The sequence below is a fragment of the Astyanax mexicanus genome, chromosome 24, assembly GCF_023375975.1.
Source record: "Astyanax mexicanus isolate ESR-SI-001 chromosome 24, AstMex3_surface, whole genome shotgun sequence".
NCBI lineage: Eukaryota > Metazoa > Chordata > Actinopteri > Characiformes > Acestrorhamphidae > Astyanax > Astyanax mexicanus.
Genome location: NC_064431.1, coordinates 6,739,539 through 6,766,211, shown reverse-complemented (window position 1 = coordinate 6,766,211; position 26,673 = coordinate 6,739,539). Strand labels below are relative to the sequence as shown.

The following is a 26,673-nucleotide window of genomic DNA, read 5'->3' as shown; positions in this document are numbered from 1 at the left end:
ATCATTATATTCACACTCACACCAAGTTAAATATACTTGTCTATAAGCCCTGCCAACTACATCCTAAAACAACATTAGCCCAGATTATCCTTATTTTAACCAGCTGCTCAGCTTGCGGCAAGTGGAACTCTGACTTCATTAAAATTTGGCTTCGGCGGCGCCGCCTAATTAGAGTTAAACTGCCTCATACATCACTGGAAACCTCATTTGGCTGATGAACAGCGTACAAGCACAGCGGCAGGAGCAGCAGCAGCAGCAGCAGCACTTTTAGCTGAGCTCATGCTGGAGGTGTAGGCTGAGCAGGGACAATGCAACCGTGAGCCATTCACCTCTGCAAAGCAAGAGAGGTGAGAAAAATCAATAGAGACAAATAAACCCCACGGCCAGGACTTTGGAGTCGACTCTCACTCACAGTCAAGTACTTTCCCTGCCAAGATTAGGGAGAGAGCACCATGTACTTGACATGATTAAATCAAAGGAGACAAAAGAAAGAGCAGCAGAGGTCGACCGAGGCCTTTCACGCCGAGCTGCTTTCTCAAATGCGCTCCTTCCGTTTTTAACAGCTGGAAAATGAAGATTCAGAGACTTCAGTGAGAAATGTGGTTCCTTTAATGGCTGAAATGCAACAGTGCACTCCTTTCTACAAAAGATCGAAGGGTTTGTTACATTGTGCTGGACTTTTATTGCTGCGATTTCCATAACTTGTGTCGCTTTATTGAAGGAACGCTGATGTTCTGATTCTTAGCAAAAGTGAAATGGTTGCTTATGTCGCGGATTGGTGGTTCTTATCTAAATTAAGTGCATCAAGGTGAGCCTTTCCTTGCAGACTCGAGCTTATCTTAGTTATACCTCAGTAATACATTCAGTAAACACCTTTCTGTACAAACATTTCTTTATCCACTAATATATTAACTCCGCTTTCTCTGACCATATATATAGTAAACGTCTGGTAAATACACTAAATTGCCAAACAAATTGGACATAATTGCCAAAAGTATCAGCTCACCCATCCAAATTATTAAACTCAGGTGTTTTAATCCCTTCCATGACCACAGGTGTATTAAAAAAAGAGCACCTAGGCATGTGGACTGCTCCTAAAAACATTAGTGAAGGACTGGGTCTCTCTCAGCTCAGTAAACTCCAGTGTGGGACCGTGATAGAATGCAGCACCTGTGCAACAAGTTCTACTAAATATTCCACAGTCAACTGTCAGTGATATTATAACAAGTGGAAGCAACTGGGAACTACAGCATTTCATCACTCTGTCAATCTAAAATTACACTGACAAGAGTGGTCTTCAGATTAACTCGTTAATCATAGAGCTTGCAGAGCTACATAGAATGGGTTTCCATGGCCAATAAGCTACATCCATGCCTCGCATCACCATCACGCAATGCTCACAGGCGAGCAGATACTTTTGGCAATATAGTGTATATTATACAGTACACAATATAATAACACAATAGCTCTGTACAACCCAAAATCAGAAAGGATAACAGAAAAAAGACAGAATGAACCCAAAATACAGGAGATTCTCATAAAATGTGAATATCATTAAAAAGTTACTTTATTTAGGTTGTATTACACACAGAGTGATCTAGTTTAAGCGTTTATTTCTTTTATTGTTGATGATTATGGATTATGGCAAGTCCTGCTGAAAAAATAAATCTGCAGCTCCATAAAAGTTGTCAGCAGAGAAAAGCATGAAGTGCTGTAAACTCTGCCCTGACTTTGGACTTAATAAAACACAGTGGACCAACACCAGCAGATGACATGTCCCTCCAAAATCAGTTCAGTGTCTACCAGGAGATTTTACAGCACTTCATGCTTCCCTCTGCTGACAACATTTATCAATATGCAGATTTCATTTTCCAGCAGTATCTGGCACACTGTCCACACTGCCAAAAGTACCAATTGGTCTTACTTAATATTTTAATTTTCTGAGAAACTGACTTGTGGGTTGCATATGAGTTTCACGTTTTGAAATGAATTACTGAAATAAAATAACGTTTCAATGATATTCTATTCTTTTGAGATGCACATGTGTTTCATGCGTTGTTTGTTACATTTTCATTGATTTCAATTATTAATAAACCATCCATTTCAGGTCTGCAACACAATCCATAAAAAAAAAAAACATTTTTGTGACAGTAAAGCCTAATGTTGCTATTCCTCATTTAATTAATTTCTAAAGGAAGTATTGGCACCGAAAACACCAAGCGATGAAGTGTTTCAGGCTAATATTTTGTCAAATTCTTCCTACAAACATTTAAGCTTATGTTAGACCTGCAAACAGACCAGACCAGCCTCTGTATGTGCCCTTTTCTTTCACAGCCAAGCCTTTGTATTGTGTGCAGCACGTGGTTTTGCATTGGCTTGCTGACAACTGCATGGATGGGCCCTTGACCAAGCCCATAACTCCTATTTTTCCTCGGCTGCCCAACGCGCCGGGCATGTGTTCTCACAAAACCACTGTGTGTTTTTTCACTGCACAGATGGTTAAAGGCAAAGGCCAAATCTTCTCTGTGCTTCCAGCACAAGTATGATTTACAGGGGTTGGACAATGAAACTGAAACACCTGGTTTAGACCACAATAATTTATTGTGGTGACAGAGACAGATCTGGTGAAAACAGGAAGGTGTACACTGATTTGATCAGCCGTGGTTTTATGTTTTTTGAATACAATCCGGGTTAGCACCCGAACATCCCTTTCAGACAGCTTCCTCTTACAGCGTCCACAGTTAATCCTGTTGGATGTGGTTCGTCCTTCTTGGTGGTATGCTGACATTACCCTGGATACCGTGGCTCTTGATGCAGCACAAAGACTTGCTGTCTTGGTCACAGATTTGATCAACAATTTGTCCTCTTTTGAACTCTAATAAGTCACCCATACTGTTGGGTGCATTGCAATATTTTGAGCAAAACTGTGCTCTTACCCTGCTAATTGAACCTTCACACTCTGCTCTTAATGGTGCAATGTGCAATTAATGAAGATTGGCCACCAGGCTGCTCCAATTTAGCCATGAAACCTCCCACACTAAAATGACAGGTGTTTCAGTTTCATTGTCAAACCCCTGTAGATGGTTGTTGTGTCTTGGAGAAAAACAGGAATGGGTGTATATTAACAAATTAAATGAAATTGAGCCAATAAAACTATTTATATATGAAATATTTTGGGTTCATACTGTCTGTAATGAACTATAAGTCAAAATAAATGTAAGAAACACTGTGTTTTGTTTGTTTTACTGTTTCAACTTCTGATTTGGGTTTGAATAAATTACTTGGCATTTCCGCTAGACATACTGACTGAAAAATGTGAATCAACTGAATATATATATATCTGACGAGATGAGAAGAACTCTGAAACAGTCAGATGCTCATATCCTATCACAATTCTTTACAATACGTCTTGCACAAACCGCAGGCACAAAAAACAGCTGACACAACAAGTAACACGATTAGGCTACCTCAACTGTGTACCTGTTCCGGCTATTAACCTCACTTTGTGAGAAGAAAACAAAATGCCACTTTGCAGAAGGAACACTCCAGACGAATCGAGAGCTACCTGGCTACCTGACAATTTTTGTGTGTAGCTACAAAAAAATACCCTGCAAATACCTCTTAGTACACAGACTCCACGTACAAATCAGTGAGATATAAATACAGTATACATCGTCTACAATCTCACATGCTTGTAGTTCGTCTAGATCTACAGTATTCGTCGTTTTCCTACATGGTAAGACTTCAGGAGTGGATTGTCTTGCTATAGGTATGTGTGTGAGTTTGTGTGTGTGTTGTAAAGCACGACGATAGGAGGTAACATTTGGCAACGAAACAACAATAACAACCAAAAAAAATACTGTCTTACTGTCCCAAGACTTTTTTTTGTGCTTTGCTGTTTGACAGGTAGAACAGGACCTGGTTGGACGATGGCATCATCTTCCTATTGACAAAAGTAGCGTCTCCACTTCTCTACAATAGGCTAGCTTGTTCAGGCTAACTCTACTGACATGCTGAAGGCAACTTCACATAGGCTACAGACGTGCATGGCTAAAGAATTTCCTCCTCCTTTACGTAAAGAATCTCATTGGCTGAGCTTGGGATTTGATTGACTCCTCCCACCACCAACAGGCGGTCGCGGATCATGATGGTGGAGGCGGAGCAGCGTGGGTTCGCCATGGGTGCCAGAGTTTCCCACTTCCTCTTTTCGGGATGGAAGGCCTCAACGGTGTCCAGCACTGAGGGCTGATGACCTGTGGGAGTATACAGGTAACAAACATTATGAACAGAATTATCTCCAAAACATCAGGCAGGACTTGTGAGCTGTTGCTGGTATGTAGTGCTCAGTTTTTTTTTGCACTATTATTATAAGGTATTATTATACCTTATTATAAGGTGCATCATCAATGAACGTCTATTTTCTGGTTTATTTTAATACATAAGGCGCACTGGTTTATAAGGCGCATTATGCAACACTAGTAAGGAACAGGGGTGTTGCCATGTTTTCCTTCTAATTCAGCAGGTCTCATTGCTTGGGAGGGGTTAAGTTAAGTAAAGCTAAGCAAGAAAAATATATAAAAAAAGTTTTTTTTATATTTACATTTAAATATATTTAAGTCAAATGAGCACTGGATGTTAATTTACACAAACCTCTCTCCTGAAAACTGTTTAGTTGGGTGAGTAAAGTGTTTCTGTTTATTTACAGTAAGCTTAGATTTCCAGATTTACACTAAGGCTTGGTGCAGCAGCATTAGCATTAGCAGCTAACCGACACCCAACTGCGCTACACTAACAAAGTGTTCCGGTAAGGCAGGGTGATATTAGCTAACGGTTCGTCCCTCATAGCTTTTTTTACCACAGTAAATACAGCGCAGACCACAGTCAGATATCCTCACCTCTGAACAGCGAAAGAACTAGAGCTTAGCGTGGTTTAAGGCTAATGCTAATGCTGCTCCAGCAGTGTTAGCCAGGATTAGCAGCAGGCTACAGGCCGATTATTCTCACCTCTAAAAAGTGAAAGAGCTAGCGTTAGGCGCAGTTATTGGCTTATACTAATGCTAAACTGAAACTCCTGTATATCACTGTACTTCACCAGAGTGGCTTTACCACTCCTTATTACCTGACTGGTAGAATTCATATTTAAGGAGCACCGGATTAAAAGGCACACTGATGTTTTTGGGGAAATTAAGAATTTTAAGTGAGCCTTATAGTGGGAAAAATATGGTACCAAACGAAGGACAACCAATGAACCGACAACATGGTAATGGGTGCCTAAAGCTCACATGGACACACCTACAAAACTTAAAGGAGAAATCTGGTGCGAACATGAAACATGATATTGAGTAATAAAGTTACGATAAGTCGACTGATGAGCACAAGTGAATAGATAAGACAGGAGAACAGACTGCAAAATTAAAATATATATTGTATTTTCAGCAACAGCTAGAATTCATGCATTTTTTTTACCTGTGCACTTTCAAAGTTCTCAGTGCCTCATTTTAAATGTCAGGACCCTCAGAATTCTACCTTCAAGAATTCTATTTTGAGCTTGTTAATGGTTAAAAATAGTGATTTCTTTGCATGGGCAATTCTATGCCCCTATCCTTAGCATTATAAGCCTGTTGGGAGTAGGGGTGGGCTTTCAGGGTATTTTTGCGATTACGATATACTTAGCAATATAGGAAAACAGAAAAATTATTGATTAATTTCAGAAATATAGTATAATAGTATAACTGTATAATCTTAATGTGGCAAAATAAATAATATAGCATAAAATAATATAATACAGCAAATAATATTGCATAAAACTACTGACAACTAAGACTATAAACTAAAACAATTATAATACACTTAATGCTTCACAGTAAATAATGGACTACTTTTAAGACAAACCATCCCTATTATCACAATATAGATTTTTAATATCATGATATTTCTGTGTTACGATATATTGTATACGATATAATATTGCCCATCCCTAGTTGGGAGTATTGGCTAAAAGCGATTCATTTTGATATGCTGGAGGAGAATGTAATTGGGCTATTTGACAAAAGTTCTTACTTGTTATGTTTCACTAAACCCAAATCCATTTCACATTGAAAAACTATTTAAGAGGATCCTAAAATATCTTAATTTACTGTGTTTTACATAATTTTTTTGAAATCTTCATTGTGAAGAGCTTCCTCTATTTGTGCACATGGTTAATGCATTTTTTTTACAGCTCTTTCAATCAATATGTTTATCATGTAACTTCATATCACAATAATGATACAAAACCATTAATCGTACAGCTCTGTTGCCAACCCTATTATGTAGCTATAAATGTACTGGTATATAAATATATATGAAAGGGGGGCGATCACTGTTCTTCTGTGCTTTTGCTTCATTGCATATTCATGTATAAGCGCAAAACACTGGAAGGGGATTATTATAATAAAGCACGTATTCTAAAACATACACCAAAGCTGGTAGTAAACACTGACTGCACGCTCTTTAACACCAGCATTATTTTCGGCACTGCTGTACTCAAACAGCAGTGAGAGAAAAGAGAGAAGAAAGAAAAAGAGATTGTTTTGAAAACTGTTTATGAAAACAGGCTGTACATTCTGTGCATTACTTAAGCCCCATGTTACTTCATTAATTGTACCCATGGTAGGTTCTGTTGCAGAAATGTCACAGCCTTGCTTTCATGTGCAGCACGTAGCGAAGAACCCCGAGTTCAAACTCACACAATTCCCAAATGAATAGGATGCTCTCAGTGACATTAAACAGGGATTTATGATATTATTGCACAGCTTTAGCTGATCTTAGCAGCTGAAAATAAACAGGTGCTTCAAAACCGACTTACTGTCTGTTATTTCTGACTTACGTTAAAATAATGTCTGATCATTTCTGGCTTTTTTATTTTCTAATTAAAAAACTAAGAAATAATTATCATTTTAATATAATAATTACCACTGGAACTTCAAACTGACATATAAGACCTTTTTTTGTCTCAACTGGAAAAGCAGTGTTAATACTGGCAGATGATCCAGCCAATATTTTTATACATAGTATAGTATTCATTCACTTTATTTTATTTTTTAATTATATAAATTCATGTTTCATTGAATATTTTAACTATAAACACAGCTTGTCCTTTGTGAAAAAGATGAAACAGTGTTTATTTTGGCTGGTGATTTAGATCCAGCAAGTTTGGCACGGTTCTCATTTCGAAATGTTACTTTTTTATTTATGGTTGAAATAAATCTTAGTCCACCATAATTACATCTATTATTTCCCTATTGCTATAACACTATTTATATTGAGTATACATCTCTGCAAAAAAAAAGGGACCACTTTAGTTTCTGAATCAGTTTCTCTGATTTTGCTATTTATAAGTATGTTTTAGTAAAATGAACAGTGTTGTTTTATTCTATAAACTAAGGACAATATTTCTCCCAAATTTCAAATATAAATATTGTAATTTAGATCATTTATTTGCAGAACATTAAAAATGTCTGAAATAACAAAAATATGAAGAGCTTTCAGACATCAAATAATGCAAAAAATACAAATTCATATTCATATGTGGAATAATGCTGGTTTTTAATCACAGTTTTCATGCATATTGGCATGTTCTCCTCCACCAGTCTTACACACTGCTTTTGGATAACTTTATGCCTTTACTCCTGGTGTAAAAATTTAGGCATTTCAGTTTGGTGGTTTGATGGCTTGTGATCATCCATCTTCTTCTTTATTATATTCCAGAGGTTTTCAATTTGGTGAAATCAAAGAAACCCATCATTTTTAAGTGGTCTAATACCTTTATAATTTTAATGATGCAGCACATAAACAATCACAGTAAAAGTACTAAACTCATCTAAAATATGTAGTGAAGTAAAAGTGAAAGCAGAATTAAAACATAATACTCCAGTAGACACAGAAACAGTATTTTAGTGAAGTAGTTTGTTACTATTACTACTTTGTTACTATACAAGTCTGGTTTTAATCATAAAAAAAACAGGTTGTCAACAAATAGTTTTTAAAGTATGGAAAAAAACAACAATGGGAAAGATGATTAAGAAAAGCCATACAAGTTTTTTTTTACTGTGTTGGTTAAATGTTAATTAAAAAGGGTACGCCTGTGTTCATTTATGTTTAAAAATTAAGTAGCAAATAACATGAACATGCTAAATTGGCCATTCCCACAAATGGAACGATTTAGTAGAGGGTCTGTAATTAGCTTAGTTATGGTACTTTTTTTAATTAAGCATATAACTGGCAAGTTTTCTAAAAGTACTAACGATATCTGCAATTTGTGCAATGCAGTGTAACTTAGATCGATACCAGAATACCCTACAATACAGCAACCATTAAAGTGTTGAAGTGTGAATTTCTTCAGTCTTTGGAAGTGTGACATACCCAATCCTCCTGCCACGACCATTCTCCCTCGTATTATGGCTGCTGCAAAGTCTGCCCGCTTGGTTTTCATGGAAACAGTGTCTTCAGACCTCATCCATGATCCTGCAGAAACATTACCACAAGAAATCCTTACTATAAAATCAATTAAATAATAATAATAATAATAATAATAATATAAAATATAAGCTCCACTTTCCTTTTTTGGCTATGATTAAATTTAAGCTTATTTTTGACAATAAAACTGTAAAAAAGGTTTTTCCACAAGCTGTATATAAAGCTTTATTATTAATTAAAAAAATGTAACTAATTATTTACACAATTTGCTGTGACTAATCGTAATTAATTGCATTTTCCAAAATGTTCAATGTAAAATAAAGGAACCAATGTAAGATCGTCACAATTGGATTTGAATTACATTCAAATTATTTAAAGTGTAGATTGTGTTCTGTGATCCGTGTTCAAATACCAGCTGAATTCTACTGTTAAACACAACTTTAACAGGAAAACAGATGGGGAGATTGGAGAGAAAACACATGACAAACAGTGTGTGTGTGTGTGTGAAAGAGAGAGAGAGAGAGAGAGAGAGAGAGAGAGAGAGAGAGAGAGAGAGAAAAAGAGAGAAAAGAGAGAGAGAGGGGAATGTGCAGGGGAGGAATGAGGTATAAAAAAGTAAGAGTTGGTTATGATATTTATTTCATATTTCAACATAAATAAAAACAGTGGCACCACCAAAGGTGTCAAAAGTATTAACATTCATTTTTCAGATAGAAGTATAGATACTAGGGTTTCAGAACTACTTAAAGCACTAAACTACTAAAGTACTGGATTCAACACTACTTAAATTACAAAAGTAAAAGTGATGTAAGGTTATAAAATGCCATAATGACTATAATGTTATATTGAAATGTTAATGTTGATAAATTTGGGTGCACTAGGCCAGGGGTGTACAAACTTTTTTTGTTGGGGGCCAGAAGGAGAAATATATTTGAAGACACGGGCCACAGACTCTGTAATAAAACAAATAATTAAATATACCACTTTAAATAATACCTTGTTCCTGATTATTTCGTTTACACACCATTTTACTTGACTTACTATCTTTATCTATCTTTGACAGTGTTGTGTAAACTAAGTTTTTTTTTAAATTGATGTTTAATTTCATGATGTCTCTTAATATTAAACATTTATTACGGCAACTTTTGGACTCTCTCCGCTTTTAGACTCTTTGCCTCGTTTTTCTGCGCTAGAAATGCGCACCCTCTCCGCTTTTAGACTCTTTGGCCCGTTTTTCTACACTAGAAATGCGCACTCTCTCCGCTTTTAGATTTGTTGCCTCGTTTTTCTGAGCTAGAAATGCGCACCCTCTCTGCTTTTAGACTCTTTGGCTCGTTTTTATGCGCTAGGAATGCGCACCCTCTCCGCTTTTAGACTCTTTTGCCATGTTTTTCTGCGCTAGAAATGCGCACCCTCTCCGCTTTTAGACTCTTTTGCCATGTTTTTCTGCGCTAGAAATGCGCACCCTCTCTGACTCTTTAGCCCGTTTCTGACACCTATCGTTCAAACTTTGAATCTCACATTATAAAAACCTGCTTAACAGCGGGCCAACTTTCATTCTATTTCTAAAATAATCTGTCCAAACTATGGCCCGCGGGCCATTTGCGGCCCGTTTCCTTTTTTGGAGTGGCCCGCGGGCCGTAGTTTGGACACCCCTGCACTAGGCTGTTCCCTGTTTCAGCTGCATATATGCTGATGCTAAATCAGTGTATTTTATTAGAATGTAAATATATTAAAGAAGATGGATCACAGTATAAACCAATAGGGTGTCAGAATGGTATATGTTTATACTTCTCTACATCCAACAATCAATCAAATCAGATTCACTCTATCTGGATGAAGAGATTTATCTGGATAGGGGTTTTTTTTTTTAATGATCAGATAACTGTTTGAAAAGTAAAGGAGAAGAAGTAAAAAGTCATTTAACAAATAACTACTTAAATAAAGTGTAGATAACCAACATTTCTACTTAAGTAAGGTAATGAAGTGTTTGCACTTTGTCACTTGACATAGCATAGAGTTCAGTACTATAATACTTATAATAATTACATGAGAAAATTGGGGCCAAACATAGTCAAATGAATAATTTGCATAAAGAAATCTATGCATTAAAGTCTTCCGATTATTTGTGTAATGCGTTAACACTGACGGCACTTTTTTTTACTATATACTAAGTTAAGCTCTCTTTTTGACAAAGCTAATCCCAGCCACCTTTCTGAATAAAACCTGTCCAGAATATATTGTAGAATATGTGTTTTGAATTAAAATGCGTGTCTTTGGAGTGTGTGCAGACTCCTGTCGGGGAGGAGGCTCGAGATTAGAGTCTGTTTACTTCTCGATTAGAGCTGACAGAACGGATTCCATTTGTGGGAGCGCTAATAGCTAAGCTGATGCCTGCAATAATGACTATAAGGACAATTTTGCAGAAAAGCACTGAGTCAGAACACTTTAATTGCATTGAGGAGGAAGAGCCGGGCTTCTCTGCCCTCTGCATGTCACAGATGTAGAACATTAATTTGGCATATTATTTACACTTCCCATTCGATTCCGGCTGCCAAAAAGCAACCCTCCAAGCCAGAAGCCAATGAAACAGCTACAGAGCAGTGATGATTGCTTGAAAGATGCCAGAGCTTGAAGCCATTTGGGCCTGCTTTTTAGGGCTCTTTGATTAGAATGTCGGCACTACTTTCTGCTGCATCCTGGCGTAGTGCAGCTGTTGTAGTGTGCGCATCGTCCTAATGATTTTCCCAAGACTGTTTTCTTCATAAAGCAGCCAAGCCTCGCTCTTCAGGATGGTAACCTGAGTGTAGCCAGCGGTCCCCATTGGCTTTTTGAGCAAATTAATCAGTTTGGCTTGGTTGGTTGGGTCTGGGCTGTGAAAGGAGATTGAAGGCATAGCAGCAGCTTTGGACAGAATATTGATTGCAGTTTTTGGCAAGCCAGACTTTACTCTGTGTGTGGTTGGCCGCATCCTGTGGCTTTTGTTTTGAAAGGTGGGGTAATTCCTCAACCCAACAAACTGTTACAAAAGTTGGTTCATTAAAACTGGTGGAGACAGTGTTTATTACACTGCCTGTCCAACACTGCACAGCTCTATCTGCTCATACACCACACAGCTCAGTGTGCTAAGCCTACAGCTTAATTACTAGATATATGGCATTAAAATGGGCTTTGTAATAAAGAACACATCCATCTTGCTTACAGAGTGTGATTTTCCAGCGCACCTACTATCTCCACGCCAGGCTGCGTGAAGACGGCTGAACAGATGGACTTGATCAGGATGAGCTAAAAAGAGCTACAGCTCTGTGAATAAGGGATAGCAATCTGGTTCTGAATAGCATCGCTGAAACGCCCTCCCGCCGTCTCCGCAATGCAGACCCAGATCGTATCGGCTGGTTATATTAGATTGGGAGAGTCGTGCGAAGGGGGTTTTTATTGCCGTCGGCGGTTCCAGGCCGAGGGAAATTAGATATCGGGGTTTAATCTCCCAGACTCCCTCTGTGCGCGCCTTCAACACCTGTTGAGTAACACACGCTGCGGTAATGGAATAATTAAAAAAAGATAAATGATTTATTACTGTAGTGTGTGCAAAGACCAGGAGGTTTGGAAGAAAATGACCCTCCCCGCCACCCCCCATACACTTCTGCCCACCCATGATAGTAGGTTTATTCTTTAGAGTACCTTGAGGGCTTTGGGGAAGAAAAAAAGGTTTACGTGCAATTTTCTCGTTTGGTGAGCCTGATTAGAAATGATCGCATTTGAACGGAAACGGTAGAAGAGAAATCCAAGAGGCAAGTACCTGCGGAGAAATCAATAACTCATTTCAGTAGGCCTTACATTTTGTCACACCTTGTTTCTTCCCATCATCTTTTTTTTCTATTTTGAGTTAATCTGAATCGAAATCAAATAGAAAAGGGCAGAGTTATCTCTGAATGCTAATAAAGATGTGCAGTAGTTGCACGCTCTTTCAGCCACCTGAGATATTAGATTTCTAGACTTATTTTCTTCATAAAGTTCAAGACGAGAGAGAAACTACTTAAGGAGTATAACAGTATACAGTCATGTGAAAACAAAAGGTCAACTTGGTCTTATATTAACATATTCAAACATATGGACATTTAATCAAAGCATTGCTACAGCAAAGCCTGGCACGCTCTCCATCCTAGAATCCACTATCAGTACTGTATCAGTGGGTGCTTTGGAAAAACATGAAACCATCTGTCCAAACACTGTACCTGAAGTTGTGGTAGACCATGCAACATGAAAGTTACCCAAAATATTAGCTAAGTCAGTCACAGTCTGGATGTTACTTCTACTGGAATGCTGTGGTGTGATTTGCAATAGACTGTGCATGTTTCAAACTCTTCAAACATCACACAGTGGAAAGATTTTGTAGATAGACAATTGTAGCTTTATATCTGTAGATATTATTAAAAAAAACCTTTAAAATATTAAAATATAAAATATTTTTTTCATGCATTTTCATGGCACTTTGGCACTTTTTTTATCTTTCATGTGTTAGCATATTGATTCTACATTATATACACTACACAGATTAGATCGTCTCAAAAATCTCTCTTTGGGCCCCATCTTACACCCTGCGCAAGGCGCGTCACGATGCTCATTGCTTACATCTTAAACCCCACCAACAGTCTATTTTCACTCCTTCAGCCTGCGTCATCTAATTAGCAGTGGAGCTTTAGAATATCTCTGTGCTAAAGGACATGGTGGTGTTGAAATGTGGTGTGTTTAGGCAAATTTCTGGCATACTGCTATCTTGGTATCAGATTACACAGGTGCACTGCTGACTGACTACAACCTACGGTATACAGATGTCAACAGTTAGACGTTCATTGCTGAATACAAAATAAAATTACATTGCTGGTTCCGTAATTCACCTGCTCACGTACCATCACAGCGTGAACATGCAGGTCGGTGTCCTCTGCTAAGAAGAGTTGGACACATCAAACAGCTGCACTGTTTAAATAGCTTATGTCATATTACGCACAAAACACACCCATAATTAATTTACACAATAGGTGCATGCCTTTTGCGAGTTTCGAGACGTGAAATTTGTACTTTTCCCGTTGTTATGATAGCAAAGACACAATGACACACCCTAAATCAAGCTGCAGGGTGCACGGTTCGCAGCTCGCTTTTAGATCGCTATAATAGGGCCCATTGTTTTTAAAACAAAATAAAATAAATTCTTCTCAATTATACAATGCCATGTAAACACATATCTTTGTGTGATACTTTTCCAGCAGCGTCAAATAGAGTACCTTGGTTGGGGTCGAAGATGTTGACATTTTTGGTGAACTTTGAGCTCTGATGGATTCCTCCTTGGCGAAGGCCTCCCAGCCAGCAGAGGCGTCCGGTGCTATCCCACAGCACCCCGGAGTAGGACCGCTTACAGGGCAGGCTGGGTAAAGAGGACCAGGTGCGGCTATCCATGTCAAAGACTTCAAAAGCTTTCACAGAACGCTTACACTGACGCCCACCTGGAGGGCAAGAGATTTTCAGTCAAGTTGGCTGACAGGCGGGGAGGGATCGACATGCGAACGCACGTACACACACACACGCACACACCAACACACACACACACACACACACACACACATATTACAAGACATCCTTGAAATGCTCTGACAGGTGGAGAGAGACACACCAACTCACACAAAACAGACAGTCTCCGAAACGCTCCAACAGTTCTATAGCCACACATACACTCACACACTCCACCAACCTGCTACGTATATCTTGGATCCCTGAAGGCAGATGCTCGTATCATAGCGGGGAGTGGGCAAGGGGGGCAGAAGGGCCCAGACGTCCTTGCGAAGGTCGTACTGCTGCAGAACGCTTCTGGGCAGCAGGTCTGCTCCCATTCCCCCGACGGCAAAAGCTCTGCCATCTGATCGGACGCAAAGAGAGCAGAAAGTTTAACTTTCTTATGTCAAACAACCAAACTAACAAAACACAAAAGAAGCCCAGTAGATCAATTATAACCACTAATTTACCAGATTGAGCCATGTGGACCTTCTGTAATTAAAACATGCCCTGAAGCTCTAATCACACACGTCCTGACTGACAACATTTTCAACACATACAGGCCTACATACTGATTACTGATTATGATTATATATTTTAGATGCTGTGGTAACATGGTGTAATTTCAACAATAGTACTTCTCACAGTACTACACAGCTGGGTAAAAGTCTAATATTAGAATAAATACGTAAAATACTAATTCAAAGAGTTTGAATTTCAGTTTTACATCACTGTGGTCCTCAAAACATTTCCAAAGGTCTTCTCATGGGAGTCTAACATTATTTGTAGTTATAATCAACATATCAGCAGCTGCTTTGGTAAATCAGTGCTTAATGATGTTAGGTCAAATGAGCTGGCAGAGCTGGACGATATGGAAAAAGTCTACACAATGATATATATCTTAATTTCGGTTGATCCGATACAAATCCGATAATAATATGAACAGTATAAAATTCACCACCCTTGGTGTGTGTAATTACGCACTGATAGAGCTGCTGGGTGATGTGGTAAAAATATAATATGACAATATTTAAAGACATTTTCACGATACACAGTATTTACCATATTTTGACATGCAGACAAAATGCATGAGCAGTGTCAGATTCTGTTACACTCTATGTAATGAAAGGTATGGTTTGGTTGGTGTTCTTGATGATATCTTTGATATGCTTATTGTCAATACGCTAAGAAAATGTATAATAATACAATAAAATATCAATATCTTGTCAAGCTCCATGAGCTGGTGATGGAACTGAGCACATAATGTGTATAAATTGTATACAGTTATTGTATTGTGCATATACCATTTCATCTAAGTAATTTCAATGGCTTTTGAAGTCTGATTTTATGCCTTAAATGTGCCACAGATCTGATTTTTAAATCAGCTTTGAGTAACGTTGGCTGCATTCACAAAACAAGCCTCATAAATGAAGACTATTAATTGAGTCCCTGAATGTTGCGCTGATACATTTATGCAGGTCACATTTGATGTTGTTTTACCACACTGCCGATGCTGGCCAATAGCATCAGTAGTAAGAACATGTGTAGAGGCAAAAAGACGCAAGAAATTGGATCTGATGTCACATGCCAATGAATCAGATACATATCTGATCTAGGACAACAAGAAAAAAAATGACTCAAATCTGATTTAAAAAGATCAGATTTCACAGGTCCACACAGCCCTGAACAAATCAGAGCTGTTTCACAAATAAAACAATAAAGATAACTTGAGCTTTGTCAACCTGTTAATGTTAATATTGCACATTTTTATGTGACCCTAGAAATGTTTTATATGATTCGTAGGCGTGAATGTTAAAAGGTTTACGGAAGTCTGTTCACTTGGTGCCATCTTTGCAACGCCACTGGGCAGTTAGACCATAAATGGAGACCAACATATTCAAAACTGAAGGTAAAAAAAAAATATATATATATATATATATATATATATTGATAAAATATGATTAAAAAAATTGTATTTTTTGGCTCAGTAATGCACAAAAATTGTGATTTTCCATCTTGATTTGGCTACTGTGTTTGCGGAGATCACCAAATCAAAGGGAGGTTTACTCACCAGGACAATACCCTCCTACAGTCACATATTAATCAGCAATCGAATTGACTCTTATTGCTGAAGGGCAGGACTTTAACTGTAAACAGACTTCATCTTTTATATTAACCACAATGTTCACATGCAAGCCATTTCAAGGACAGATTAATTTACATTACAGACAAATATGGGATAAAACGCCAAATTCAAACTGAGCATAAAATCTGAACTGATTAGGTTTGTAATGTGAACATAACCTTATTTAGATCCACTTTCTTTTAGACTTTACAGCCAATAGTGAACAAAGATAGTTTGAAGCACCTTTAACAGTGATGGAGACTCCCATCAGTTCCTCCCTCAGTGAACACCTCTTCTTCCACTTGCCCTCTTCTGTGTTGTACACCTCTACAACCTTCAGCGGGCGCTGGTCCTTTCCTACGCCTCCCACCACGAGGAGCTGCTTGCCCAAGATTGCAACAGCCGCCCCAGCTCTGGCGGTGGGCATAGGAGGTAAGCTGACCCATTGGTCTACCTCTGGAGAGTAGAGCTCCAGTGAAGTGGTGGGTCTTCCAGCAGCATCACAGCCCCCCAGCATGTACAGCTGACCCCCCACCTCAGCCAGCGAGTGGTAGACGCGTCCGCTGGAGAGGCGGGCCAGGCTCTGCCAGTGAAACTCATGGGCCGAGGGCACAGTCATTGCCCTGACCGACCACAAGGACTTCTCAGCAGCAGGAAAGTGCCTTTTCTAGTGAGCTGAAGGGATGAGGAGAAAGAGAGAACAGTGTCAGAAGGGCAACAATTCAAATTCTATATAGTCTTTACTCAAATTGGGGCAGAGAGATTTTGGGAAAAATCTATTTGTGATTATTTACAGGTTTACTGGAGCACTAGAATGTCATTGTGGCCAAATACTATATGAACTGACCAAATTACGACCTAAAACCAACATGTAAAATCTAAATGGTTCATGTAGATTGCATGTTCAAAAAGGTGACACTGTAAAAATTGTCACATTGTTTTAACTGACTGTTGAATGAATATTCTGTTATTCGGCTTATTTATTCATGATTTTTTTTGTATGATTACGATACACTTGATGCAAAAGGATACTTAAATGCATTTAAATGTTTTCCTCTAGTAAAAATGAGAGTTTTAAGTCTGTTTGCGTTGTATTTAGGTATGTTTTGGCCATTGCACTTTAATTTTTTTGAGGTTAGCATCCTGTGCTGGGCTGGCATGCTTATACAAAGGGTTTTAGGAGTTTTTTGTGCTAGCGTGAACAATGTGATTTTTAAAAACGTTTCTGGATATACAGAGGTAAAAATACATTTTAAAATTATCCAGATTAGGAGTGTGTCATATTGTATTGTAAGCAATAATATTGTTATCCCAAAATACCCTAAAATACTGTGATATAATGTTTTGGCCATATGGGCCCAAATTTAATGCAGTAGTGTATTCTTAAAATATTTTTTAAATGAAATGTTTTGTCATTTTGCCAAGAGTATAGTTATTGCAAAAAATTGTATTTGGAAATATTATATATGATATTATAAATGATATTATTTTAGGGCCATATTGCCCACCCCTAATTCCAGATGTTTTTATAGTGTATAGTTGTTTCATTCACTCCATAAAGTACTTCATCTATATTTATCCCATAACCCTATATCACAGTACAAGCAAAAACAAAAACAACTGCTTTATGTTAGCAGTTCCTTAAGAGGTCTGTTCATGTCCCTAACATAATTTAACAGATATAGACAAATACACTGGCGTTAAATCAATAAATCAACACTCTACTAATTGTGACAAAAAGACACGCTACTACAATGGACTGCTTTCACAACATGCTTCAGTGCACCTGAATTATTCCACTGCTCATTTTTTTCACCAGCCATTTCCTATTTTTATTCAAGTGGAGAGGAAGTGACAGAGAGAGAGAGAGAGAAAAAGATGGAGAGGCAGAGAGATGGTAAGGGAGAAAGCGCAAAAGAGAGAGAGAGAGAGAGAGAGAGAGAGAGAGCGAGAGAGTCTAGAACAGCATGGCTGTTGATGCAATCGATTTTGCAAGGCTGTTCTGCTGTGGCGCTCTTCAGCTGTGTACACAATTAGCTTGAAGTGGGCTGTTGTACCACAGCTTAGCATCCATCAGTATCCAAGCAACCACCTTTTCCACCTCCCTCACATCTCCCTTATTCCCTTGCTTACACTAAGCAATGGCTCCCTTGTTTTCCCCCTCACAAGGACACCTACAAGGAGAGCCATCAAAGGAATACGCTAATTCCGCCAAGCCCTTCGCAAACCAGCGAACAGCGTCATAGATTTCTCATTATAACGACACCATTTCAGCAGAGACCCTCGCTCCGTTAGCATGACATGGCACGGGGCTTCGGCACTCATCAAAGTCAAACCTAATTAATATTCGATGGTGTGTTCAGCTCTGAACCTAGCCTACTGAGGCACCGAAAAAGCTACGCGGAGCTCTTTTAGGTGTAAACACAAGAGGCGAACCTCCATTTTCTATTCCCCCAACAGCAACATATCGCGTCAGTCTTCGCCTTTTAGGCAGATGGCTGGTCCCAGAAGGGCTTCGCCGAAAACTTGATTACCGAACAGACACGTTTGGCAGCCGTCTTTGCATTGTGAACCATCTAATTGTACTGTAATAATGATTTGACTAGCTTATTACAGGTGGAGTGCTCTGGGCCTCTGGTGATTGAGTGAGAGAGTGTTAAGTATGTGGGGACTCCTGGAAGTGGCGAGCACTTAATCAAGCTCAATCATGCTGTAAATGAGGTGGGTTCTCTCTCTCTTTCCCTCTTTTCCTCTCTCTCAAACACTAAACCTCCTTGTCTCTTACTGCACAGGAGAAAGACTGCCATTTTCATTTTCTAACACGTAACACTGCCACAGGTCCAAACGGCTGACAGGACACAAAGCTTTTAATCCGCTCTAAAAAGAAAGTCGTTTTGAATCCGGAGAAATGGACCCCTATCCAATTAGCCACTGATGTTCTGTCAGACCAGTAAAAAAACCTTTATTATCGTTTCAGAGCTTTTCACATGAAGGCTTATCAATGAAACTGAAATATATAACGTTATTACAGAGGAGAGTACAGTATCTGAGAGTATGTTCAGATGCAAATTGACTTTCAAGGCAGAGGCAGATGAGTTTGCTGATCCCCATGGGCCTGGCCCTCTGCTCTTCATGGCCTCCCTTTGTGTTGAAGTCCCAACCATTCACTGTGGACTTTTACTATCTCCAAGATCGTTTAAAGGCAAGCTGTCGTACGTTTCATCCGCCAGGAGACAGCCACATAAAAGGAATCTCAAGGAAAGAGACGTTTTCTCCTGACTCCCTTTCTGTTCCTCTCCCTGAACTATGCAGAGGTGGGTTGCCATAGAAACAATGAGAAGGCCTCATTTTTTTTTCTCTCTTTCCTTCTCTGTTGCTTCGGTGCGGAAGCCATGGCTAGTTTAGCTTTAATAATGGATTAACAAATAAATAAGGACCACTGTTTTTCTTTCCTTCGACCGGGGCAGGCGTTCTCTAGTTAACGAAGCGGAATTGCTTTCTCCTGGCATGCCTCGCAAAGCACATTAATTGCAATCTGTAACCGATTTGCTTCGCCACTTCTTTCTCTCTTTCTCCCTCTCTCTTTTTTTTAATTAACTGCTTGAACAGCTTGAGATCAACAGTAGGCCTATGAGCGCCCACGGAAGTCATTTACAATCAGCTCATATCCTTTTCAAACTTTTAATTAGTTAGTTAGTTCCCCCACCCTTTCATAACTTAGACCTAACTTTGGGTCTAATTTAATCCTTTAGATGAGCCATTAGCTATTAGCTAATATGTATGATCCAATGGGCTTTCGTTGAATGTAGCAGTTAAAGAGCTTTTGTCATCCTCCCCTCTTGGGTCTGCACTACTCAGTAGGAACTCGTTTATTGACTTCCATTTAATTAGCCTCCCAGTACTCAAATACTGCTTACTCTTGAATCCACACGCGTGCAGTTCTCAATCAGAGCACTGCAGTCAGGGGACAGAAGCAGTGGGTTTTATTGGTTTATCTCTGCAGCGTTTGCGTAGTTCTACAGAGTCCTCTTCAGCGTGAGGGTTTGCTTTGTACTCCATTTAGTGTCAATATGAGAGATCCATTCTTCACAGTAAGGTCTCCTTTTCTATGCTATCTGCCTTCTATTACGCTGTTACAGTCAGACATGCTTTATTATAGTGCTGTCTGCTGATTCTGTTGCATCAGAAAGCTTGGCACATTTAAATACGCAGTACCATATTCCCAATCCTCCTACTTTGCAACAGGCAAGTAAATTTTATTTTATAGCATTTATCCAACGTGGACAATGGCCATGCTCTGACAATAGAAAACAGCTTGCTTTCATCTGCAGTCCTTGGACGTTTTAAGCAAAAACCTGACTCAACAGTAGTTGTCAGAATGTTATGTACTTTTGCTACATTTTCTGAGTTTTAACTTCCTTTCTAAAATCCGAAGGTGAGCAATGCTTTGATTAATCAAAGCATTGCTCACCTCCGGGATATAAAAAGGAAGCTAAAAGTCGCATTCACCACAAGTTTAAAGTATTGATTCCTTTGCAGCAACACTTGCTACAGAAGCCACAGAACAGCACTCCAGCACTTTTTTGCAAAGCATCAGAGGAATAAATAAGCGAGCATTCAGGTAAGTTGTTCAGTAGGGCAGCTGTACTCTCAGACCTACACATCTTCACGACTTCAGTGGCAAAGAAAGACGAGTGAACTGAATTTGTACACTGCAAAATTATGTCATGACCCAGTTCCACTCAAGATGCTGAAATACACCACCCACACTTCCATATTTGGAGTGTTTTGACACCGAAGAGCAAGGGGGCTCTCTTTGGACTGTGTTGCTGGCTTGTTGCGCTGGGTCAGTGACAATTGTAGCAGAGCAGATCATTTCCATAGCAACCCTGAATCTAGTTCATGAGTGTATAGTACAGGGTACACGGTGCCAGTGCCATCGTCAGTGATCCACATGTACAAATGAGCCTGTATGCATTTCATCACACTTCATTTCTGTTTTTATTGTTCCATTTCTTTTGAAGTGGAGGTGCAGTTTCAGCTGTTTTCTTCCTTCTTGTTCTTGTTCCTTCTTTTTGATTTTTCAAGGATTGCGTGGGTGGGATATTAAATATTCACATGATCACTAGGCATAACACCGCATATGGAAGGGGCAAGACCCCAGGCTGTCTGTTACCAAAACAAATGCAATTTGCTGAACGCTGACGACAATTAGCCAGTTAGCATCGCTTGCATGAAAAGATGAACAGTATGACAGGTCTAATTTGAAAAGAATGCCCTCCGAGCAGGATAAATTAGCATGCATGAGCTTGTTATTGTGGACTATTCGGATGCGTTACAGAAAGTGGGTCTATAACTTCTGTAACTTGACTGTGAAAAAAATGTGTGAAGTAAAGGCAAGTAAAGTCAAACACTATTTAACAAACTGAGAATTCTCAGCACCAAAATCTAGGTCACCAGCACTGGACAAAGAAGTTCCGCACTATTGATTTCAAACCTTTATCAAATTAATTGTCAAACTGGCTCCTGTAAAAGGCCCTTGATCAGAGAGCGTGGCCTGGATTCAATTATTGGAGGTTATAAGATCCCATTTGAATATAAATGCCAAAGCATAATGAGGACGGGAGAAAGAGGATGGAGGGAGTATTCAGGAAGAAGATTACAACTGGGAACCAGGGATAAGTTTCTCTAAAGTGCAAACCCAAAGGCCTTACAACTAATTGCTATGGAAATGCGTTCGTACAAGAGGAATAAGTTTAAGGCCTACGGATCCTCAATCAGCAGAAACCACCATTCCCCTGAGGTAATTCTAGAGACCAGTACAGTGGAAATCGCTGAAGCTTGACTCTGAAACTTGGCAGGCTGTGACTGCAGCAGACAGCTAACATTTGGAGCTGATGGACATATGCACAGTACAGCAATTTCAGTCCTGAAGACTAGCAAGGTGCGAGAGATTATCAGTGATGTGGGACACTGGGTGAGGAAATGCCTGGAAAATAAAGAGCAAAATCATTTTAAAAATTCTGAGAGAATATAACCTAGCTAGCTATCAGTCTGCTTACAAAGTGGGGTAACCTTTAACAGACATTTATCAGTTGTATTTCAATGACTACGGCGTTATGACTGACAGCATAAAGAGTCGATGACCTTTCTGCTTGAATAATGCAGTCCACATAGCCAGACAGCTACCCTTCACTGACATAGCTAACCAAGTTTGCTACATCATGGCCAAAAGTTTTTTATTTGACATGCTGCATCTGGAAGAGACTTTAGACAAGAGAAGTTGTTTGGGACGTAGGGGTTTTCTAGTTTTCTGATTAGAAAACGAGGCGTTTAAACAAACATATACGATTAGCTTATTTAATTTCCAGTCAGGAGTGTACATTTAAGTTGGAAAATAGAGTTATTGTGTAAATTTCCCTCAGAAAACACGATTTTCGGTTAGCAACAGCTAGCTAGCTACCAAGAAAGCACAAACCACGAAGCGCGCGACCGGTAAAACCGTTAAAATACGCTCTTTACATTTAAAATTTAAAATTAAGGAAGATTCTAACGGCTCTCCGCAGCGACTCCACGCAGTTCTCTGCTGTAACTCACTCCGGACACCGCGGACTCTCCGGCCAGTGAAACAACACAGCTAGAAACACACATTCAGCCCAGTTTTATACCCTCAAAACCCCCTCAAACGCCTGTAAATGTTCGCGAATTCACTTACTTTTCGTTCAGAGACGCTTCCCCCTCCGTTCTCCTCCTCGGGCGATTCCTCGTGGCTGTGTGGAGAGCAGTGCTCGCTCGCTAGCAGCTCCGAGAAGCAGGACACTCCCTTCTCCGCGGTGTGCTTTCTCTGTTTTGCTCTGGCTTTTTTTCACTCTTGCTGCCATTTGTGCCCTTAGAAAGCGACGGGTTGACAGCAAACTGCCTCCCTGCCGACGCACAGCTGAGCTAGTCGCATTTCCTCCTCAATATGGGTCACAATCTGAAATATTCATCCCCTCAGCCTCGTCGTCACTCAGCCTCGCAAGGGGGTCACTGTGTTTCCTCAGATGCTGATGATACGTGTTCACAACTCTCTTTCTGACACTACAAAGAAAGAAGTTAGTGAACTTTAAAGTAGGCTACTACGGGCTGGTTCACTCACTCACTCACTTCTTAAAGTTCTGCTGCATTTAAAAATCATAATATACTACTATAGTATTTATTATAATACTATATTATAGCATTTAAAGCAAATTAACATTGTTGTTATATTCTATAAACTGCGGACAACTTTTCTCCCAAATTCCAAATACAAATATTTTCCTTAAGAGCATTTATTTGCAGAAAATGAGAAATGTCTGAAATAACAAAAAAGATGCAAAGCTTTCAGACCTCAAATAAGGCAAAAAAAATAAAAAAAATAAATCATGTTCATATTTATAAAGTTTTAAGAGTTCAGAAATCAATATTTGAAGGAAAACCCTAGTTTTTAGTCGCAGTTTTCATGCATCTTGGCATGTTCTTCTCCACCAGTCATACACACTTCTTTTGGATAACTTTATGCCACTCCTGGTGCAAAAATTCAAGCAGTTCAGCTTGGTTTGATGACTTGATGCATGACTGATCATCCATCCAGAGGTTTTTAATTTGGTAAAAGTCAAAGAAACTCATCATTTTTAAATGGTCTCTTATTTTTTTCCCAGAGCTATATGTGCGTTTGTCATTTGCAATTCTACATTTAAATATTGATGTAAATATGCTTCAGCAATCTTTTCCTTTTATTATTTATTCTAGTATATATTGCTAAGACTTTTTTTGCTGCTACAACACTGTAAATTGCCCCACAGTGAAACTCATAAGCAGTGTCTGTTTTCAAATTAGCTATGAAATGTTACCTTAATTGTAGAAATGTTGGTTATCTATACTTTACATGAGTGTTTTGGACGACTTACTTCTACTTCTTACGTTTTCACACAGTTACCTCATAACTGTTTAATCATTCAATAACATCATTCAATAAAAAAGTGAATTTTATTGTGGTTGGATAAGAAGTATACACATATATCATTTCAGCATCCTGTTGCAATTCATCACATAAAAAATAGATGTAAAATCAATAATTTCAGTTTGTTCATCTAGTTAAAATTTGTGGTAATTTTTTGTTACAAAATACAAAAATAAACAAATAGTTTTTTTCCCCCTGAAATTCAGGTTGTAAGGGGCAGAAAATTGAAAATTGGATAAATTATAAGGTTTTACTTACTCAAATTAGCCTCAAGCTGTCATAAAAATTAAACTGATAAACGTTACGAGGATAAAAACCACATTTATTTTCAGCTAAACCTGCGGTTTTCAACCCCAACCATGAAGGCCCACTGCTCTGCATACTTTCAGATTGTCTATTGTCTGCCCCCAAGGAAACCTGACTCACATTGTGAAGGGCTTGATCACAGGTTGAGGAGTCGGATCCATACCTGTCAAGTCTCCCGTTTTGGCCGGGAAACTACCGTATTTTACTCCTCTTTCCCGCCGTCCTCCCGTATTAGTATTTTCCCGTAAATTTCCCGTATTATATTAAAATAAAAAAAACGTTAGTAGACAGGGCACTGACCGCTCTGTGTCTCTTAACCAATCGTGGTGCCGGTTCAAGGAGAAAGTCCCGCCTTTCAGGAGAAACAGCCAATCAGCTTGCTGGTTTTGCGGAGCTCTAAGGAGGGTCAGTGTGGGGAAGACCCCCGCCCCCCGCTGTGAGTTCAGGCGGCTAGTCGGAGCAGCTGATGTTAAAACATATCTGGATATTCAGCGATTTTTCTAAAAGAAAGGTAACGGTAGGCTAATCATGTAAACTGTGATGAGATTTTACTGATAGCTGCTTAAAAATACTCGTCTCCGAAAAAAACACATAAAAATTAAACCTTTTAAAAATAAAAAAATTACAGCTTGTGTGAGAAATGTGGAGAGGACCGAAATTAACTGAATTGATCAGGGGTGGAGTGATCAAAAGAAAGAAGTATTAATTAAAAATCAATTGTGTAGACCCCTTAGGACAAATTTTTACTGATGGAATATATCTGGTCCATGTCCTTTTTGCTCATGATACTATTTTTAGGTCACCAACAGTCATTTTGCAGAATTTGTGCACCCTTTGTTAAATTTTAAATCCATTAAATAAATAAAAGAATATATAATATAAAAGAGTGCATTTATCCCAAAAAAGATCAGATTCTGATAATCTAATTGTAGTGTAAGTGGTTCACATGTGGTTATTTTAGTTTTTTTGTATACCTGTCTTAAAATGTAAGGGATACTGAATCTTTGTTGGGCTGGTGGGACGGCTTTAAGCGGACGGAGGAAAATATCCCTTATTTTTAATCTAAAACTTGACAGGTATGCGGATCAGGTGTGATCAGGTGTGTTGAGGCAGGAGACAGCAGTAGGTCTTCAGGACTAGAGCTCTCAGTTTAAGACTAAACAAGTCAAAACTCTTGGTAGGCTGCACCAACTTTTCTGCTTGTACTTTTATTTAGAGCACTTGGCACTTTCTCTTAGAGGTTTGTATCGTCACTGTCCATATAAAAACAAGTATCTCCAAAACAGCAACTTTACAGGAGAGAGAGAAATCTTCTAAACTCTCAATGGAAGTCAATGTAAAAAGAGTTTATTTCAGGTCATTTTGATGTATTTATAGTGGTCTGTTATCAATAAATTTTGCCAGAGTGTATTGGAAAGTTTGTTTAAATTGTGTAGTAAACCTAAAACAAAAATGGAGATACTTATTTTTCATTGGACAGCGACGATATGTTGTATGGTATGTCAATTATGTAATAATTGCGTCAGGCCTGCAAATTATGGAGGACAAAAAATTAAATACATTACGTAAGTATTAATAAATAATTGCACATACATACAAATAAATGAATAAATACATAAATAATTGGGTAGATACATAAATAAATTAATGAATACATTTTGGCATGAAAAAGTACATACTTAAAATTATATCAGGAATCTATTTTTATTTTTTTCTATGCATAAAGCTTTATTTGGGGCTATTTCTCCAGTTCTACATTTATTTATTTATTTAAATATTTATTCATTGATGTTCTTCTACATTTATGTATTTAAATATTTATTAATTGATGTTTTTTTGCATTTATTTATTAATTTATTTATTTCAACATTTCTACATGTATTTATTTATTTCCACATTTCAACATGTATTTGTTTTTTGTTTTTTTTACATTTCTTTATTTATTCATTTCTGTATTTCTTCATTTGTATGTGAATTAGTTAGGCAGTCCTATTCTCACTCTAAAGCAGGATTGGTTAACTGGTGAATTAGACAGAATCAACTGGTTTCTAACAACTCTAACGGATGACTCCCCCACGCCTGCACCCCTCGTTTTTCATCCTCTATAGCAAATGTGATGTTTTTCATCACAATTAAACTCCAATTAGTCATGTGGTGCACAGAAATGTTAAGGTCTCTAAGCTAAACAAACCTTATGAGAATTGTTTTGCGCACCATTAGAACCACTTTTCCAAGCTTACAACTGACATATTCTCTA

The 26,673-nt window shown here is 38.5% G+C and overlaps 1 protein-coding gene across 1 annotated transcript; it reads right to left on the bottom strand.

Annotated features, from left to right (window-relative positions):
- Positions 1–591: 591 nt before the first annotated feature.
- Positions 592–23,242, bottom strand: klhdc8a (kelch domain containing 8A). Its single transcript, XM_007251402.4, has 6 exons — positions 22,845–23,242; positions 16,373–16,804; positions 14,204–14,368; positions 13,740–13,958; positions 8,404–8,505; positions 592–4,253 (listed from the first exon to the last, which is right to left on the bottom strand). The coding sequence occupies exons 2-6, from the start codon at positions 16,746–16,748 to the stop codon at positions 4,051–4,053; spliced, it is 1,065 nt and encodes a 354-aa protein (XP_007251464.2). The 5' UTR covers positions 16,749–16,804; positions 22,845–23,242; the 3' UTR covers positions 592–4,050.
- Between the last annotated feature and the right edge of the window lie 3,431 nt (positions 23,243–26,673).